The sequence below is a fragment of the Sinohyriopsis cumingii genome, chromosome 9, assembly GCF_028554795.1.
Source record: "Sinohyriopsis cumingii isolate HCF-2022 chromosome 9, ASM2855479v2, whole genome shotgun sequence".
Taxonomy (NCBI): Eukaryota; Metazoa; Mollusca; class Bivalvia; order Unionida; family Unionidae; genus Sinohyriopsis; species Sinohyriopsis cumingii.
In genome coordinates, this window is record NC_142969.1 from 25,162,604 (window position 1) to 25,184,395 (window position 21,792).

At 33.0% G+C, this 21,792-nt stretch overlaps 1 protein-coding gene across 1 annotated transcript in view; it reads left to right on the forward strand.

The window, feature by feature from the left end:
• The window catches only part of LOC149791414 (stAR-related lipid transfer protein 3-like), a 95,647-nt gene extending 80,211 nt beyond the window's left edge, over positions 1–15,436 (forward strand). Inside the window, exons 10-14 of the mRNA XM_089969952.1 lie at positions 7,063–7,224; positions 9,421–9,516; positions 10,472–10,656; positions 11,853–11,946; positions 15,134–15,436. Of these exons, the coding sequence (XP_089826078.1) occupies positions 7,063–7,224; positions 9,421–9,516; positions 10,472–10,656; positions 11,853–11,946; positions 15,134–15,253 (657 nt within the window). The 3' untranslated portion in view covers positions 15,254–15,436. The remainder of the gene's footprint in view (positions 1–7,062; positions 7,225–9,420; positions 9,517–10,471; positions 10,657–11,852; positions 11,947–15,133) is intronic.
• The last annotated feature ends 6,356 nt before the right edge of the window (positions 15,437–21,792 follow it).

Genomic DNA, 21,792 nt, shown 5'->3' on the forward strand with positions numbered 1-21,792 from the left:
ATAATATAATAAAATAGAAAGAAACAGTCATACATATATATGTAATTATATTGTTATAAAGGATATACAATATATCAATTTTTTAAAAAAATTAAAAATTAGAAAAATTACACAATTTTATATAGTACATTGACATTAAGGCCATTAGGATACAAAGTACATGTATTTAACTTGTGAATCCAACAAGTTTCTTTTATGAGTCTATTCATGTCACCATACACATTATCTATTGGCATGAAAGAAAAATCGAGTAGAGAGTGATTATTGGTGTTAAAGTGTGTTGACAAGGGCTTGTAAAAATGGTATACCATATCTCCAGGCCAAAAGATACCACTGCATTATTTCAGATGATTGTCAATAACAAAATTTGTTGAATAAATTACAAACATATTTCCAAAATAGAAATTATCCTACACATATAATTGATTCTGCACTGAACAAAGCCCGCAATCTTACTCACTATAAGGCTTTAAACACAGCAGAATGTAAATTAGAGAAAAATGTAATTCTTTTCACGATACAATATAATCATTCATGACCTAATATAGGTCATATAATTAATAAATATTATAGTCTCATAAATTTATCAAATAAAGCCAGCATAAAATCACTTTACAAAAATAAACCAATTCTCGTTTATAGAAGACCCAAGAATTTGCAAGATTTTCTAATTAGAACTAAACAGACTGAAAATAAATAAAAAATACAATTTTTTTGTCATCTAAATGAAACAGACACTGGTGCTTTTAATGTGTAAACGTAGGAGAAATTATTTCTTTCAGTAGCACTAATACGAAAGAGGTATTTTCTCCACGTGATAACATTAACTGCATATCAACTGATGTGATTTATTTGATAACCTGTACAAACATGTAGCATGCAACATGTTAGACAAACACTTCAACAAGTTCTAAGAGAATGAATAATCATTGCTTTCATATAATTAATTATAGAGATCCCCAGTTTTCCTCTAATATTTTAACACACTTTAACACCAGTAATCACTCTCTACTCGATTTTTTTTTCATTTCATGCCAGTAAATATTGTGCATGGTGACATGAATAGACTCATAAAAGAAACTTATTGGATTCATTAGTTAGATACTTTGTATCCTAATGGAATTAATGCCAATGCACTATATAAAATTGGATAATTTTTTTAAATTTATGTATTGTATATCCTTTATAACAATATAATTATATGTATGACTGTTTGTCTCTATTTTATTTATATATATATATATATATATATATATATATATATATATATATATATATATATATATATATATATATATACTGTATGCTTTGTCATTTCCAAATTTAGCAATTAATATTCAGTTACTGAGCTAAGTAATGTGTGACCATTCATTAGTCAAGCTACATGAGAAAATACTTGAGCATGTTGTAATTAAAAGTTATAGTTACTCCATTTATGGAATTTACATTGTAACTTTACATTTCTTGCATGCCTCTGACTCCAGATATTTTCACAAGTAAATACAAATATGTTGCAGTGAGCAAATTATAAGAAATGAGCAGACATACTAACTTGCAGACATAAAGACCAGCAAGATACTTTTTTTTATTATACCAGTATTTAATTATTTCATTACTGTATTTTAATTACAGGTATACCAATATTCAGTTATCTCATCCCTAAATTTTAAATACATGGATACCAGTATTTAATTGATTATCTCATCCCTGTATTTTAAATACATTGATACCAGTATTTAATTGATTATCCCATCCCTGTATTTTAAATACATGGATACCAGTATTTAATTGATTATCCCATCCCTGTATTTTAAATATATGTATACCAGTATTTAATTGATTATCCCATCCCTGTATTTTAAATACATGGATACCAGTATTTAATTGATTATCCCATCCCTGTATTTTAAATACATGTATACCAGTATTTAATTGATTATCCCATCCATGTATTTTAAATACATGGATACCAGTATTTATTTGATTATCTCATCCCTGTATTTTAAATACATGGATACCACTAATTAATTGATTATCTCATCCATGTATTTTAAATACATGGATACCAGTATTTAATTGATTATCTCATCCATGTATTTTAAATACATGGATACCAGTATTTATTTGATTATCTCATCCCTGTATTTTAAATACATGGATACCAGTATTTAATTGATTATCTCATCCCTGTATTTTAAATACATGTATACCAGTATTTAATTGATTATCTCATCCCTGTATTTTAAATACATGTGTACCAGTATTTAATTGATTATCTCATCCATGTATTTTAAATACAGGTATGCAAATTACTTATTCAGGACTTGAGACAAAGCATTGTGATGAACTGCACTGTCTTGAATTTCAAAATCGTAAACAGCAGTACAGTATGTGCTGGTTTACGGTTATCTTTGGGGCCCATAGTGGCGAAGTGGTCTAAAGTGCTTGCCTTAGTGATAACTGCTCTCTCACCTCTGCCTGCATGGGTTCAAGTCTAAGTCTTGGCCAATGTGGGTATGTGAAAAAGCTTGCCAGTAGCTTCCCATTGGTCAGTGTTTCTTACTAAGGTTTAACCAGGCACTTTTTCTACTAGTTATACTGACCACCATATATTTATAGCCTAAAATGCGCTGAAAAATGGCATCAAACCCAAGGCAACAAAAACAACAATTAACTTCAAGATAATATACTTATTACAGTGTAGGGGCTTTTACTGGCTTACACCATTATATTTAAATATAATAAAATGTTATTCTTAAAAAAACAGACGTCTTTTTAAATCATGAGCATAATTACATTAAATTAAATTTAAATAATTTACTGTATAAACAAATTACCTACTTTGTATATCTTATCTCCTTAATTTCAAAGGATGTTTCAGTTGTTCTTTGAAGGACTAGCTTATGCTAAAGTAAGAATGGGTAATTCATTGTTTTGTGATATATACCTAAAACTACCACTGACCGCTGAACTATTATGTCCCAAGTTTAGTGGTACTGTACAGGTATAACAGTCACATGTATAAATGAGGTTCCACATGGGGTTTATATGGGATTCAAAAATAACAAAACAGTATTGGTTCATCTACATTTACTATGTAACATTGTATGCATGTTACAGTTTGGATTATTATATTTTATTTTGACCAAATTTAATTTATATGATATCCAGAATTAAACAAGAAGTCACATTTACTAAAACTCTTAAAACCAATGCTTGAAATACCAGTAGACAAAACTTTGGGTGTTTATCTTAGCATGAAGTCCAAACATTTATCAAAAGTAGAACTCCCCAGATCAGCTGATACAAAATTTTGTACCTATAAGACACCAGATTAAAATCAGAACCATTATTATTAATGGACCCTTACTGTAATAAAAAAAACTTCATATTTCTCTCTCTCTCTCTCTCTCTCTCTCTCTCTCTCTCTCTCTCTCTTCCCCCTTCCTTTTTTGGTTTATTTTTAGGTTTACAATGTTTATGTGCCATTATGCATGCTCATATGTATCACTGACTTTCTGGAATGCTTTCCAAAATCATCGATATAAATTGTTAAACTTCTCTTTTTGTGTCCTGTTCTCTGTATTTTTTATTGAACTTTGCCTATTGAGGAAATAAGGATTGATTTATTAAGTGATTGACACCTGAAAATGCAGGAGTATTTGTTTCATCTTGAAAAAAAAGAATTTTTAAAAGATATACAGGAATTTGTTTGTAAGTATATGACACACTGTAAATATAATGCAGTATAATTTATCTTTGATGTTGAATTGAATATTTATTACTGTTTATAATCTCTAAGAACTACTGGCCAAAAAAAAGACTTCTTCATGGCTATTAGACAGTGTAGACTAATATTTGAGTAAAAAAAACTCAGTCATTGAATGTAATAATGAATATATCATTGAATCTAACTTTTGTATTGACTCAAAGAAAGTCTTGGAGTGTATTGAAAAGTATGTACACTGATATTATTTTGTGCCAAAGCAAAGTATTTAAAAGAGTAGCAAACATCTGTTGAATGAAAGAATTGAATGGTTGTCCGGCCATTACTGTAATTTCATACTTGAGAAGAAAGAAAGAATTTAGATTAGTTCAAAAACTTTTCAAAAGAACATTGGAAATAAATGTCCCTGTATATGAAATGATATAAAAAAAATTCTCTTCAAATTCGGCAATTAATTCATGTAGAAAAACTTGATCTTTTGTATAAAATCAACACCATTCCTTTTTTTTAATTCCAGTATGTGAGTTCCAGTATATTATACATTTAGATGTACAGTCCTTAAAAATGTATTATACATTCATATGTATAGTCCTTGGACATGTATTATATATTCATATGTACAGTCCATAAATATCTGTATCAGGTGTACAGTGCTTAAAATGTATCATACATTTAGATGTATAGCCCTAATAAAGGTATCCTACATTTAGATGTACAGTCTTTAAAAATGTATTACACATTCAGATGAATAGTCCTTAAAAATGTGTATCAGATGTACACTCCTTTAAAATATATTATACATTCATATGTCCAGTCGTTAAAAATGTATCATACAATCAGATGTACAGTCCTTAAAAATGTATCATACAATCAGATGTACAGTCCTTAAAAATGTATCATACATTCAGATGTATAGTCCTTAAAAATGTATTATACGTTCAGATGTAGTCTTGAAAAATGTATCCTACATTTAGATGTACAGTCCTTAAAAATATAGCTTTCATTCAGATATACAGTCCTTAAAAATGGATTATACATTTTTAGATGATTGTAAAGTCTGTAAAAAATTTATTATACATTCATGTGTCTAGTTCTTAAAAATGTACTATACATTCAGATATAATTTCTTAGAAATTTATTATACAGTCCTTAAAAAGTTGCCTTAGAATTTTTCATTTGCAAATTGTATATTACAGGACTAGACCTAAAATCAAAAGTTATGTTACAAAACTAAACCTAACCTGCTTGTTTTAGCATTTACTATTACAAAGACTAAAATCAAAAGTTATGTTACAAAAACTAAACCTAACCTGCTTGTTTTAGCATTTACTATTACAAAGACTAAAATCAAAAGTTATGTTACAAAACTAAACCTAACCTGCTTGTTTTAGCATTTACTATTACAAAGACTAAAATCAAAAGTTATGTTACAAAACTAAACCTAACCTGCTTGTTTTAGCATTTACTATTACAAAGACTAAAATCAAAAGGTATGTTAGAAGACTAGACCTACCCTGCTTGGTATTAGGAATCTAACAATATTCTATGATACTGGTGCCAGATGTTAAAGTTACTCTGTGTGTGTGTGTGTGTGTGTGTGTGTGTGTAAGCTTCTTCCTGTCTAATAGATTAAAAGTAGTAAGTAAATAACCTGGACACAAAATTCCCCATGAACAAGGCACATACATTTTGCCAGGATTTAACTTATTCCTTCAATGCCAATGATATCCAGTGTATCGGCATATCCATAAAACAAGGCACATACATTTTGCCAGGATTTAACTTATTCCTTCAATGCCAATGATATCCAGTGTATCAGCATATCCATAAAAGCTTAACAGCAACAAGGGAGGGGTCAGCCTATACCCCTACCCAATTTTGAGGTTATAAATGTACACCTTTTTTTTAGCAGTGAAAAACAAACAAACAAGAAACAGCTGCTTTTTTAAAACAAAATAAGTCATCTATTTGAAAACTGAAACCTTGTAGAGAAAAATGCTATATCCACCCTAGATGCAAGTCATTTCCCCATAATATCTGCATCCCTCAACTATTCATATTTTTGGCCATGCAAAGCTTTAAAATGTATCCCCCTCCCATTATGCTGATGTTATATAATTTACCTGCATTCCCACTGTCAATTTATTACTGTACTTATTGTGAAATAATATAACTTTTTTATCTTATCATTTTTTAAAGGACATTAAGGTATAATTTTATATAAGACATTTATGATATTATATATCCAATTACAATCATGTTTAACTTGCTTTGACACAAGTCTAAGTGAGCTTATGGTATGAACTATGGCCATTGTGCATCTGTCAACACTTGCTTATTTCCATTCTGGAAGCCATATATCTGATCAGATTTTGATTAAACTTGAAATGTGGTCTTACATCATCAGGATGTTGAATAGGTTCAGTGATGAGTGAGGTTGAAGTATATTAGTGTGGAAAGCTTTCATCTGATTACATGTACCTGAGCCTTTTGCCACTCTGGAATAAAATCATACATGTATTTCTAATTCAATGCTCATCAGACTTGGAACATGCATATCTCTTCAAGTATCTTGGACAAATTCAATAATAAGCAAGACCCAGTCATATTAATGAAATCCTCTGGCATCTGAGACCTGAGACTGTATTATCATCTAAATCTAATAATACTTGCTAAAAAAAAATAATCATAAGACATTGGATGAGTTTATTTAAAAGTATGAGACTCTACATCATTAATTATGTCAACATACAGTGGACATGAAAATCAAGTTGAGAGATAGTTTACCCAGGATTGTGTTCTTACAGTACATGTACTACATAAGCCTGCTTAGTGAAATAGTTAACTGTTATGTAAGCAAGGTGAGCAATGTCAGGCCTTCTAGAGCCTCTGTTTGCAGTTTTAAGACCCGAAAATGAATTAGATACTCAGACAAAATAAAGGGAAATAATCCTTCCTAATTTCTTTATATTATTTATAAGACAAAAAAATTCCAAGTAAAAGGAATGCAGGGCCTAATTATTAATACCAGATATATTCGTTTATAAGTTGGGTCCAACTGCAAACTACAGAGACCCAGATCTGTTGTTGCATAATCTGCTGGCAGATTTGGGTCTCTGCAGTTTGTTTTTAGTCGTAAGTGGAACAAAACAATATAAAACCAGATCAGCTGGCTCATTTTTTGAAGATATTGCAGAATCTATGTTGTTCACAGCTGGACTTGTAAGTGAAGTATATATGGTAAATAAATGTGCATGAAAAAATAAGAATTGAACTCAGTGCTTGATTTTAAACCTTATTTTATAATCTATTGTTTTGAAAATTTTGTTTACCAGGAGGGTGATTTACTCAAGCTGGTACATGAAGCATGGGACGCTGCATGGGAACTATTTACAGTAAGAGATGGATGGAAACTGGAAGGGGGAAAGAATGTACATGAGGGAATTGTACAGAGTACATACATCAAGAAGTATGGCAGAAAGGTATTCAGGTTACAGGTAAAAATCAAACTTGAATTTTTTATGGTGGACATGGGGGAATACTGTATACTGGCTTATATATCGAGTCCAACTATGGACTGCACAGAATTTGATTTGCATATAGCATAGGAAGATCTGAGTCTATGCAGTTTGTTAGGAGTAATCTTTGGGAAAAAAAACAACATAGACCCTGATCTGCCAGCAAATCAGGGTCTATGTCATTTGCAGTTGAATGAATGATTCCTGACCATAACAAGAATGTTAAAAATTTCAGAATAAACTCCAAATTTACGTGTATTCGACTTGGAGACTTGTGTTTGCACAAAAAAATATTAACACAAAGTCCGAAAAATACACTCCTAGACATGCATCATTTCCATATATATGCAAATGCTCAGCATGGTTTCCCAAGCAGGAACTGCCATTTTGTTGTCTGTTCAACCTGGACGAAAATTCAGCTCTCCATTAATGGATGGATTGAATTGTTTGTTGTATATTTTATGTGTATTTCTTATAACTGAATAAATATGTTTAAATTTTTTGGAACATAATAAAACAAGTATTGGCTGAAAAAGGTTTTATTTTGGTATCTTTGGCGTCATAAATGTGAGGTCAAAGGAATGCAGCCACTAACTAATATTCCTACTCACTTATCATTTTAACATTGTGGTCAAGGTCATGTTCATAATAAATTGTGTTAAATTTATGGTTAAAGTCATTTCATTTGTGTATATTTTGTAAGCCGCCATTGTGCAATCTCATTATACTTTGCATAAATGGGTTCTCATTATATTTGGCATCAGTCATTATGAAGATGAGACAAATCATTATGTTACACGCTTGTTTGCCCCTTTGACCTTGGGGTCAAGGTCACAGTTGTAGAAGATTTGTATAAAGGTTTTGTTTTTGAGTTGCTTCTATTTCCTAAATCCCATGATGTGTTCTGTTAATATTTGGAATGAATTATTATGAAGCAAAGACAACTCATTTTTGTAGCACACATGGCACTTTGTGGGTCAAAGGTTACATTAACAGATACTTTGTGTATTAATATTGTCAGTATTTTGTTTAAATTTCATAAAACCCACAATATATTCTGTTAATTTTTTGGACGAGTCATTATGAAGCAAGAATAATGAATCTGCAACACTCATTCAGCCATTGAGCCATGGGGTCAACATCCTGAAATGTACAGCAGCACTTCACTTGTAGGCTTGACATATAGGGCCTTCTTATTAGCAATGTAAATATAACATTATACACTCCAACCTCACCCCCAGAACCATATCCATGATCTGAAAGATTTTATTGTCATATACTCATCCTTATAAAACATTGTAGCAGATATGATCTTGCTTGTTCAGTTAGTGTTGAGGGTAGTCCAATCAGAAGCTGTCTCATGCTTCTAATTCCCACCCCACCCAACCACCATTTGCATCCTCCTTTCTTTTACTCTTTCCATTTCCTTACCCCAATCCTCCTCACCGCAGCTGCATCTAACCAAAATACTATACTGTTTTGTTGTTGTAATCTAGTCATCCTTGTGAAACATCATTATGAAGATAGCAACTCTCATTTGATGGACAAAATTTACTGAGAAATGGCTGCATGGACTGAGTTACATGTCTGATGCTTGGTCAGGTGGACATGTCTGATGCATGGACAGATGGATATGTCTGATGCATGGACAAATGGATATGTCTAATGCATGGACAGATGGATATGTCTTATGCATGGACAGATGGACGTGTCTGATGCTTGGACAGATGGACGTGTTTGATGCATGGACAAATGGACAAATCTGATTGAAATATTTTTGCTTATTGTATATACTTGCTTACAAGTCGCATCCACCTGCAACCAACCTAGACTCTGATTTGTTGTCATGTAATGCACTGGCAGATCAGGGTCTATGTTGCTTGTTGTACTGATTAATCCCAACAAACTATACAGACCCAGTTTTTTAGATGCATTATGTGATGGTAGATCTGATCTGTGCAGTTTAGAGTCAGATCAGACTTGTATGTGAGTATATATGGTTATTTGGTATCAGAATACTTTATTTGCATGCGATAGTCTTCTTTAGGAGTCAAGAAAACTTTCTAAAATAGCTTACCTGAGGGTATTTTTATCTGTCACAGCATGTACAGTAGTTAGACTCAGTCTGGTGACTTGCTTTTTATTTAGTTTTGTCTGTTTTTTTTATCAATGCAGGGTATAATTGATTATCCACCTAAAATGCTATGGGAGGAGATGATTCAAGGACTTGGCGATTCTCCCAAATGGAACCCTACAGTGATAGAGTGTAGAGTAAGTTTTTTAGTCAAGTTTTCCCCTTTGTGTAGAGCTACATCTGTCTACCTTTCTATAATACCACCCACTTTGGCGTATCATACATGACCGTGACGCTACATAGCTTGGCAGTAGACTACTACCTCCTGCCATGTAAACTCGTCACCAGGGGTTAATGTGTTAAATAGCCTTTGTTAGGAATAACAGAGAATGACTTCATTTGCAGATTCTTTTGTTTATAATGTAGAATTAAGATTCCTTTACAGACTTGCATTTAGATTTGCATTTCCGTGGAATTTATAAAAAGTTGTTGACATCAGTTTCCTTTTATATATGCATGCATTTGTTTATAAGCTGGATTCAACGACAATCCATAATATTTCTATGTGAGCAGATTTTCTCTGCTGTTGATTTAGACCCGAGAAAACTCAGTAATATAGATGGATCAGTATCTTTACTCACTGCTCTATAAATGATGGAAAGTAGGTCACAGCAACCAAGATGTAACTATAGTGCAAGTTTAATGTTGATAGGTGAAACAATAGGAGCATTGCATTAGGTGAATGGACACAATTTTCAGGCAATTAAAAAAAAACTACTTGAAAGTAGGTAACAGTGACAGGTTTTGGTGCTGGGCACGTCTATTTTTTAAAATGAACACTCAGTGTAACTTTGGTGGAAATAGGTTAAGTGGTATTGTAGAAGGGCTCAGGTATGATTCTTTTTTAACCAACTATTTTTATAAATCTTGAAAAACAGGTCACAGCAACCAAGTGCAAGAAACGCTTATTCCCAAGATGCACCCATAGCAATAGGTCAATAGATTGATGTCAATAGATAAAGTAATACAGGGGCTACAGTCTGGACAGGGAGAATGGACAGATATATGATTAGATGAAGAGACAAAGGGAATAATGTACATTGCCTGCTTCTTGAAGTATGATATATAGTTGACCCTTGTTTTCTTTTTTAGACATTACAGGTGTTAGAAGATAACATAGATGTGCAATATAATGTATCAGCAGAGGCACTTGGGGGTCTGATATCTGCACGAGACTTTATCAGTGTGCGGAAATGGGGGTACCGTGAAGGAAGTTTTGTGTCCATAGGCTGTGGTTGCACCCACCCCGATATGCCTCCTCAGAAGAAATATGTGAGGTAGAGTCAGCTGGTGTTACCTCCCTTTGTAAAATTATAAGAGATGTTGTTCAATACATTAATTTCATGAAGTTAAGTTGGATGGCATATTATAGAAGTTGATAATGTATATTTTTACTTCACTTTTTTGTACTTTGAAATACAATATTTTTCTGTGAATAATCTTTTTAAAACTTGAAAAATTTCAATATTTTATTAAACATTTACAAATCTGAAACAGATTTAAAAATTAATTTGAATATAATAGTTTATTTAAACCTCATATCACAGACTATACAAGCTGAAGTAAACATCTTCCGAAATTGCCCATAATGGGCTTTCTTTTAAAGTTAAATTTAAAACGATGTCTGTTATGTTTGATAAACATATATTTCATATATGTAATAGATCTAAAAAAATGAAAATATCTATGACACAGATTACTCAAATGTTTAGTGCTACATAATTACAAAAGTATCTTTGTAAGTCATAGGAGAGGTGTAAACTTTTCATTCTTGTAACTTAAAGAACAGTATAGCTTGTTATCTACCGGCACATTATGTGACAGCAAATCTGGGTCTGTTATGTTCTCATTTAAGTGTGCATTAGTGTGAATCTCTGATGTCATTGTGCTAGTTATGCTTTGTTTCATTATCATGGTGATGTCAGTTTCCTATTGAAAAGTCCAAATTTTGCCCACCAAGTGTGAAGCAGTGTTTACTGGCCTTCATTTCGTAACAAAGGATTCATGGAAATGTGTGACAGAGGTTGTTAGTTCATTTACTATTGTAACAGTAGGTTTGTATTACATGTATTTGTCACCTCACTCCTGTAATCTGTTGGACAGGTTTTTTTTTTGGGGGGGGGATCTCTGTTGTCTCCAGTTTTAAAACAAGTGAGAAACAAGAGTAGTATGTAAAAAAACATCACCAGATGGAGACTGAATAAATAAGGTTACATGTACAAAGGAGTTGACATGAAGATAAGTAATCAACCTATCAGCCTCTGCAAGTACCACATTTTGGTGGATCTTTAGTTACCAAATACATTGCAGCAAATGCCATCACGTGTGGGATAGCAAAACTTTGGACTTTTCTATAGACAATTGGCTTCGATGTCATCCGTCTGTGGAGTGATGTGAGAGACTATGGCCTAGTGTATATTGTTCATTGAAAATATGTTAGATAGTTTATGATGTATGAATTTTTTATTTTTAGGGGAGATAATGGCCCAGGAGGCTGGATGTTTCAACCTATCGAGAATGAACCAGATAGATGTTTATTTACTTGGTTGGTCAATACTAACCTCAAGGTAAGTATCATTCTCAGAATATCTTCAGAAATACAGGGGCCCCGAGTGGCCGAGTGGTCTAAAGCGCTCTCCGTTACGGATCACTGCCATCTCACCTCTGTCTGCGGCGGTTCGAGTCTAGGATTCAGCCAATGTGGGTATGTGAGAAAGCTTGCCAGTAGCTTCTCGTGGGTCGGTGGTTCTTTCCGGGGTTTTCCCAGGTTCTTCCTCCACCATTAATACTGGCCGCCATGTATAGCCTATCGTGTGCTGACAAATGGCGTTAAGCCCCAAAACAACAACAACAACAACAACATCAGAAATACATATTATTAATTATTAATATATTTGTCTTTTTAAACTGGGACTTGCTTAATTCATGTAAGTATAGCTTGATTGGTATATATAAAGGTTGACTTAATGGACGATTGTTTACTGGTGTTTGAAATTCTGCCCATGTAATATTCACCTTGAATTCTTATACAAATTTTAAAATCATTTTGAAATATAAAGCAAATTTTAAATTCATCTGGAAATATTATGCAAATTTTAAATTCATCTGGAAATGTTATACAAACTTTATATTCATTTTGATATATTAGGCAAATTTTAAATTCATTTTGCAAATTTAAAATTTGTGTTTTCCTTCATGGCTGAGGGGTACTCATTCATGAGTCCTTTGCAGATGAAATTCCCTGCTTGACCAATACTATATGCACTGGTTTATGTCAAGTGCATCAGAAAATGACACAGTGTGGGGGTTGTTATGGTTGGGGTGTGGTGCTCCCAATATTTTATTTAAATTATTATAGAAGTCCCACCCAGGCTCGATTATGGTTGCAAGTTAAATTAGTGAAAGATAGATGTAAAGATCTAAGTCCCCAGTTAGCAGTGTCGACTGTTAAATGATTGAATATATTTTAAAAAAGTGAAATTCAATGAATAACAATTTAATAACAAATCAGTAGTGAAATGATTCAAATTTCCCAAGTACTCTCCTTCCGCTCAACCCTGTAATAGCCTATCGTATCACTTGATTAGTAGTGTGAGATAGATTTCCACCTGTCCTTATATTCTACTCATCTGTTTATTCTTCTCTCCTACTTCTCCCATTTCCTTCACCTCCTCTTCCCCAACTTTCTCCAAATTCGTTCTCTTCCTCCTCAACTTCTCTGTACTCCTCCTTCTCCTCTTCGACTTCTCTATATTCCTTTTCCTCCTCCTTCACTTTCTCCTCCAGCCTACTTTTCCTCCTCCTCCACCTTCTCTCCACCAACTAGACTTTTGTCAACTCTGACTGTTCACTAGTCTCGTTTCTGTCTCCCCACTTGGAGACTCAGGACTTACTGAACTAGAAGTCCTGTCCCCATAAAGCTTTCTTTTTGAAGCTTTGTCTTTCCTTAGAATTTGTTTCTAAGTTTTACAGCCAAATTACGAGTGGCTTTTTTGGAGTAATCCTGTTTGCTCAACAATCTTTCCAGGAGAACAACTGACCTTTTGCTTGAGAGTTAGAAAGTTATAATTCGGATCTAAATTGTAACCACACCCTCTATCTAAATTTTGATTGGATATTGCTGTGAACCGATCCAATCAAACTTATCGGACAATGTCCTTCTCGCTGTCTGTCCATGTGGGGATGGATGAGAACACACCCCCATTCACCCCGCAGGTTCCTCTGATCTCTGAACAAACCTTTAACATGTAGGTGTAGGCAAGCCTTTGTCCAGTTGGCACAATCTATCACCTGTGTCAATTTTAAGATTCCGCTCTCTGGTGGGTCACTGTATCCTTTCGTAACAGATTAGCTCTAGCCCACAGCAATGTTTAGACATCAAACACATGGCTGAGGCAATGATACATGTCTTAATACCTGGACTTAGCAAAAGTGACACACAGAAACAAATCTGCTGTTTTCTAATGTACCAACAGGTCTGGGTCTGTGCAGTTTGTTACAAGTAATCACTAGAACAAACAACATAGACCTGTTCTACTGGCACATTATTTTATGGCAGCTCATGGTCTGTCTTACATATAGTTTGTCTTGTAAGTGAGTACATGTGGTAGCAATGCATTGTTTTCCTCTGACATGGCAGAAAGTTATAGGTGCATTGCAGCAGAGAACATTCAGTGTTTACATTCTTATTTTTTTAATGTTTGGCTGCCATTAATGAATGGAGATGAATGTGACATTTGCCATCCATGATCTAAAATAGAGTGAGATTTTTTGGTAATGTTATTCATGGGAGCCATGAAAATGTTTCACTGTATTGGCAAGACAGTCTTTTGAGTTCAGTTATATGCAAGAACATGTTATAATGGGTAATGTTGAATGGTAGCATTGTCACAGTGTGTTTTATCTAATTCATTTTATCAACGAGGTAATTCTATTTTGGAGTTGAATTTTATGCAAGAACATGTTATAATGGGAATGGTTTATGCATAGCATCATTATGGCATTGTATGTTTTTTGTAAATTCTTTTTATCAACAAGGTAATCATTTATAGAGTTAAATTATACACAGGAATATGTTATAATGGGTGTCTTGTAGGCATGACAACATTACAATAAGATATATTTTATGTATATTCACTTTATTGGTGAGGTAATCTTTAATTGGGTTAAATTATGTACAAGAATACATTATAATGGGTATGTTTTACCATAACAACATTATGCAAATTCACACCATAATGAATATTAACTAACATTTTCACAAATAAAATTTATCCTCTTAAATGGATCCAAGGCTCCTTCTGTTTTATAAAATGGACAGTGTTACAGCTATGCATTATTGTGAGGTACAAATTTATCTTAATGGTCTATCACATGTTTCTGTGTTTATTGTACGTTCTGAAATGGTCTTTATAATACCAACAGTCTTTAAGCAAGACTGATGTTGTTATACATTGGTGAAAGCATAGGTTGTTGGTTGGTTGAATAGACAAAGAGAAAGACATATTCTTGAGTAAAAAATAGATGAACTGATGGGTGGAAGGGTGGTATAGATCAATAAACATTCACATAGAAGAGACAGACTGGAAAAATCAAATCATTAACCATTTCAATGCATAAGAAAAGTTTTTTATTTATTTGTAAAGCAATAAAGTGTTTATAAATAGATATTCGTCAAAATATTATCCTGCAGCAAAATTAGGGATAATTCAGATAACAAATGTAAAACACAGTTATCTTTTAATTTTTCTTCAGGGCTGGCTTCCTCATGCAGTTGTTGATCAGGGTTTTTCTAGTGTATTGATGGAATATCTGAAGATACTAAGAGGACATATAGAAGATGTGAAGCAATCAAAACTGGAAGATTCCATATAATGTATGGGTAAATCCTCTGGTCACACCAATTCAGGATTTTCTTTCATTTTAACCAAAGAAACTTTACCGGTGAAGAATTCAAGACACTTAACTCTTGTAGTATGATGCCAAGGAGCCCAGTTACAGGGCAGTGCTTTTCTAATTCAAGATTTGTTGAGCTGCTCAATACAAAATTTTAAAAGAGTTCTGTCTCAGAACTTCATTTGTTTGAAAAGTGTAAAATTTCAGAACTTCATTTTAACCAAACATTGAAGGACTCAAAATATTTCAGAATGCCCAAAGTCTAAGCTCCTTCCACAGATTCAGTGTTTATGGATGTACAAACCAAGTGCAAGTTGTGACGTGTTAATATTAGCACATGTGACATTGGAGTCCATTTTCATTGTCAGGAACAGTGACCACGTATAGTACCAAATACAGGTTGCAAGTTGAAACTGGATCAAATGGCCTGAAATCAAAACAGTCTGGGAGCAGACTTTCATGGTGATAATTTCAAATAACAGATGGAGTACTTTCTTCCAACAATTTTCTTTTCATTGAGTCCCAAACAGTGAAAATAATTATTTCAAATACATGTTTCATATATTGAAAAAATTTTAAATTAATTTTTGCAGAAGTTTAGATTATTTTTGACAATGGTTGATTTTTTTTTACAAATTGTGCTTGTCTCTAATGTTAATCACTGATAAAAAATATCTTGTCCTAATAATATATAGTAGTTTTCAAAGTTACATTCCCTCTCATCATATTCTTCTCAACTCATTAAAATAAATTTTTTAACCTTTTAACACATTAACCCCTGGAGGTTTTTGTCGTTTTCACCTGAAATTCAAGTAGGAAACACATTTTGAAAGCTATTTCTGAATACATCCTAATAAATAACTTCCAGGTGATCTTCCAATAACATAATGCCTAGTTATAAACATTGTTTTTCATTGACTATTTGGGTTGTGCATGAGCAGAAGGGTAAAAGTTCGATTTAATTATTTTGTTATTTTTTTTTATATTTTTTTTTGCTTAATGGACCCATTATTTTTGTATCAAGACCACATTTTATTCCAAATGCCCATCTTATCCTACTTTTTGCAAAGGTTCATCTGTCTGTTTGCATTTCATACCAGTCTGCCTTAGATCTGAGACCAAAAATGTCTAAAATCCGGACACAAATCAGATTCCGACCACAGGCAGATTTTGGGTAGAAAAAAATTGGGTCCAAAAAATGAGGTTTTCCCCTCTTAATTTTGTAGTACAACTAGAAATTCCAGATTATTTGGTATCATTGTAGAGGTACATCTGTCTACCTTTCTATAATACCAGCCAATTTGGCGTATCGTACATGACCTTGACGCTACAGAGCTTGGCAGTAGGCCACTACCTCCTGCCTTGTAAACTCATCACCAGGGGTTAATGTGTTGAGACTCACATTCCTCCAAGTTTTCCCAAAATTGTACAGGCATATTTCATGGTCAGACTCATGTTCAACTGTATATTCTGACATCTGATTGGGTCATGTTAAGTCACTAATCAATCAGATGTTGGTCTTTTGCACCTATGCAGTCCCCAATTGGTTTAGCATATGCAAAAGGATCAGATGTCACCCATTCATAATCTTGGGTTTTCTGTTGGTTCTCTGGTTTTCTTCTTCTAAAAGACTACTTGACCTGTACTGTTAAGTCAGTACAGTTAAGCCTGACTTGGCAGGCACTTTGATATTAAGGAAACCTGTTCATAAAGGAATTATTGGTAAACTGCTTTTTTAACATCATATATATATTTAATCTGGATATAAAGGCGACAGATGAAGAAAAAGTATGTTGCTGCATGAGTGCCCCTAATAGTCATATTTAATGTACAAGTTGTGACAACTTGATGAAGATAGTGTAGTTCGATTTAAATTGAAACAACTCCAACGATACATGATGAAGAGAAAATAGTCCATTAGAAACTGAAATGAACTCCCAATATTTGCATATATTTTAAGCTCAGTAACCTACTGTACAATTCACAATTACAGAAAATAGGACACGATCCCTAGCAGGGCCATATCAGCATATTTAAGTACCAAAAACTTTTGTCTTTTAGAAGAAAAACAATGAAAATTGGTACTCTTAAAAGTAGAAATATATATTGTATTTGAGTGATTACTGTGTCCAGGCATTAACAATTAAACATACAAATAGACTAAACACTTTTTAAAAAAAATACATTTCCAAATTTGAGGTTTGCAACTTACATGCCAGATGGTCTATGTATTCCTGTGATTGCTCATGATATGTCTTTCAGGGAAGATATAAACTTGTACCATGATACTGATACAGACAAGTTCCTCTTTAACTATGGGTTTTCCCAGGTTCTTCCTCCACCAGTTATACTGGCTGCCATGTATAGTCTATCATGTGCTGAAAAATGGCATAAGGCCCACAACAACAACAACAACAAAACAAAATTGTACCATGGTAGATTATATGGCAAAATATAGTTCCGTCAATACATTGCGATCCATGACTATGCTAGTGTGTAATTAGAAACTGTGTTGTATCAATGTGAGTGACCCCATACCATATTTGCTAATATGTCATGTACATGCATTTTCAGACAAATTAGACCTAGATTTGCCAACCCATAGAACACCAACAAATCGGGAATGATGCTATCTTTCTGGTTAAGATTTAAAGTGAATGGTAAAGATCCCTGAGTTACTAAACCGAATAAATCATGAAATGGTCGATCTTGGTCTGTCATGTTGCGTGTACCTTATACTGCAGGAAATACTGTGTGATTTGGACTGAAGGTACTATAGTAGTCAAGGTCAATAAAGTCACTTAATAACCAGCCTAGTTGGTCTGTTCTTTGGAATGCATTATTCCTACGGAGAATCCAGTACAGATTCTGATGTTATCAGTCATCCGATTGTGTTGAATGCAGGTTTAGTAAAAACTCACACTGATGTATAGAAACCAACACTTATAAAATAACTGAGCAAAGCAAGGTCTAGTAAAAACGATAAAAATATGTTTGGTTTCAAAGAAAGGTCTAGTTGTTATCCCTCAAAGTATACTCATCCTCTGTCATTCTTTTAGTTCAAGTGGTGACTACAGATTTATGTTCACTTGTTTGATTTTATCTTTTTATCGGATTCACTGAAGAATCAGCTAAGTTTTAAATGCTGTTCCAAATGTAAACTTCAACTTCATCGAAATACATATGAAAGAATACACACATTTTCCCTTAGATATCCTGCATTTTATTGTTTGTGAGAGAGTCTGTTAGAAACTAAAAATTTAGTGGGAAATTTTCCCACCTTCTTTTGGAAAAAAGGGAAGTTTCTGGATATAGAGGAATTTATTAAAGAGGAAAAAGTATAACCTCAGAGTTTTGCATATTCAGTTCATTTTGTGGTGCAGCTTTTAAACATTTAGCCTGAATCCAGTGATCACATGTACTAAAATGGACCCCAGTGATGAAGCGGGGCATGTTATAGACAAGTAAATACAGTGGGTTAGAGGTTCATAGTTCTAAAAATACATACTTCTCTGAAATGAGAATTTTGTTTACCCAACTTAAACCTATGCATTGATAATGACAGAGGGAAATATAATGATATTGTTTTATATTATGCTAAGCTGTGATTTTCCAAGTGAAATAATTGTGATAATTCAAGGGAGTGAAATACAGTAAATATATATCACTGCTGTGTCAATAACATTATAACCAAGAAGATTTGTAGCTATTTTTAGATGCGTGTGTGGTAAGTATGGTTGCCTGTTATCAGTCAAATCAAGTTCAAATCCAATAACATGCATATACTTTTGTCTTCAGTTTTTTTATGTGCTGTTTTGCCTTGAAGTAGGAAGGGAAGTTTTGTTACTATAGATATTTCTCGTGAGAATACACACAAAACACAGCAGTATACACAAAACAGCAGTATACACAAAACAGAAGTATAAACAAAACACTGCCGAACATAAGCAATAAACCACGGATATCATCATATGGGACACAGAAAGAAATCTGCTGCTTCAATCAGTTGTATATATTGCTAGCCAATAAACTTGAGCATAAAATAAAAAGAAAATTTGCTTGTTCTGAGTGAATAATGGATATATTTTATCTCATAGCTGAAACACATAACTGTTACAGAGTTGTTTAACACACTTGATGAAATATATCCATTATTCACTTGTTTCAAGAAAATATCATCTATATATTTTTGCAGCTTTATACCTTTTCGTAGCTCTTTTTCTTTGTTGACTTCTTTGGCCTCGCAACCACAAGTCCTAGTTGACTGTGTATTGTTGCAAAAATTTTCATTTATTTTTTTTATTTGAAAGAAAGTAGCACATTTGTATATTACTGCATAATACCATCCTCCATAGTCATCAAACTAAACTTATACTAACAACTCCATAGTCATCAAACTAAAATTACACTAACAACTCCATAGTCATCAAACTAAAATTACACTAACATCTCCATAGTCATCAAACTAAAATTACACTAACAACTGCATAGTCATCAAACTAAAATTACACTGACAACTCCACATTTCACAAACTTTCATGGTCATTGAAATTTCGTGTGCACATAGAGGGTTTTTCTAATTTGATAATCCCATAAGTTTTATTAATAATATAATCCTATAATACAATCCCTTGTGTTTTGTGTTTCAGACACTCAGAACAAACTTACTGAAGTCAACATTTAAATTTGAGCAAGAGTTTAGTATTTGTGCACAGACTATTTCATTGCTGTGGGGTAGAGATTTTTGTACAATTTTACAGTGATACCATGTTTTAAGTAATAGCTTTTTGTGTACAAGATCTATATGAGTTATCATACATTAATTTTTCAGAAGTAATTATCATGCAGTAATTATTCAACTTTGAAGAAGTAATTATAAAGAGTATTCTAGGAACATTTAATTATGATAAAGATGTTCTGTGTGATAGTATATTATTCCAATGTGTCCAAGTTCTGTATAAGTTATTATGCAATAATTGTGCTCTTTTTAAGCATTAATTATCAATACTATTTTGGTAGCATTTATATTTTTAAAATATGTATTTTAAATGATATGAAAGCCTCAATATCAATTGGAGGAAAATATTGCAGAAAGTTTCAGTATTTCTTGTTTATAATACATGTTGCTTCTGTCATGAGTGCAGCACTGTAATTAGTTTTATGTTTTATGCAGTTTTATAATTTATGAACTGACAGTATTAAATGTGATGGTGCATATCTAGAGCCAAAATACACCAGAACATTAGTTATGAAGGGCTATTAATAACAAATGGCAAGTCTAAATGACATGTACATAGAGCCAAAATACACCAGAACATTAGTTATGAAGGACTATTAATAACTGTTGGCAAGTCTAAATGACATGTACATAGAGCCAAAATACACCAGAACATTAGTTATGAAGGGCTATTAATAACAGATGGCAAGTCTAAATGACATGTACATAGAGCCAAAATACACCAGAACAGTAGTTATGAAGGACTATTAATAACAGTTGGCAAGTCTAAATGACATGTACATAGAGCCAAAATACACCAGAACAGTAGTTAGGAAGGACTATTAATAACAGTTGGCAAGTCTAAATGACATGTACATACAGCCAAAATACACCAGAACATTAGTTATGAAGGGCTATTAATAACAGATGGCAAGTCTAAATGACATGTACATAGAGCCAAAATACACCAGAACATTAGTTATGAAGGACTATTAATAACTGTTGGCAAGTCTAAATGACATGTACATAGAGCCAAAATACACCAGAACATTAGTTATGAAGGGCTATTAATAACAGATGGCAAGTCTAAATGACATGTACATAGAGCCAAAATACACCAGAACAGTAGTTATGAAGGACTATTAATAACAGTTGGCAAGTCTAAATGACATATACATAGAGCCAAAATACACCAGAACAGTAGTTATAAAGGACTATTAATAACAGTTGGCAAGTCTAAATGACATGTACATACAGCCAAAATACACCAGAACATTAGTTATGAAGGGCTATTAATAACAGATGGCAAGTCTAAATGACATGTACATAGAGCCAAAATACACCAGAACAGTAGTTATGAAGGACTATTAATAACTGTTGGCAAGTCTAAATGACATGTACATAGAGCCAAAATACACCAGAACAGTGTAGTTATGAAGGACTATTAATAACAGTTGGCAAGTCTAAATAACATGTACACAGAGCCAAAATACACCAGAACAGTGTAGTTATGAAGGACTATTAATAACAGTTGGCAAGTCTAAATAACATGTACACAGAGCCAAAATACACCAGAACAGTGTAGTTATGAAGGACTATTAATAACAGTTGGCAAGTCTAAATAACATGTACATAGAACCAAAATACACCAGAACAGTAGTTATAAAGGACTATTAATAACAGTTGGCAAGTCTAAATGACATGTACACAGAGCCAAAATACACCAGAACAGTGTAGTTATGAAGGACTATTAATAACAGTTGGCTAGTCTAAATGACACGTACATAGAACCAAACTACAC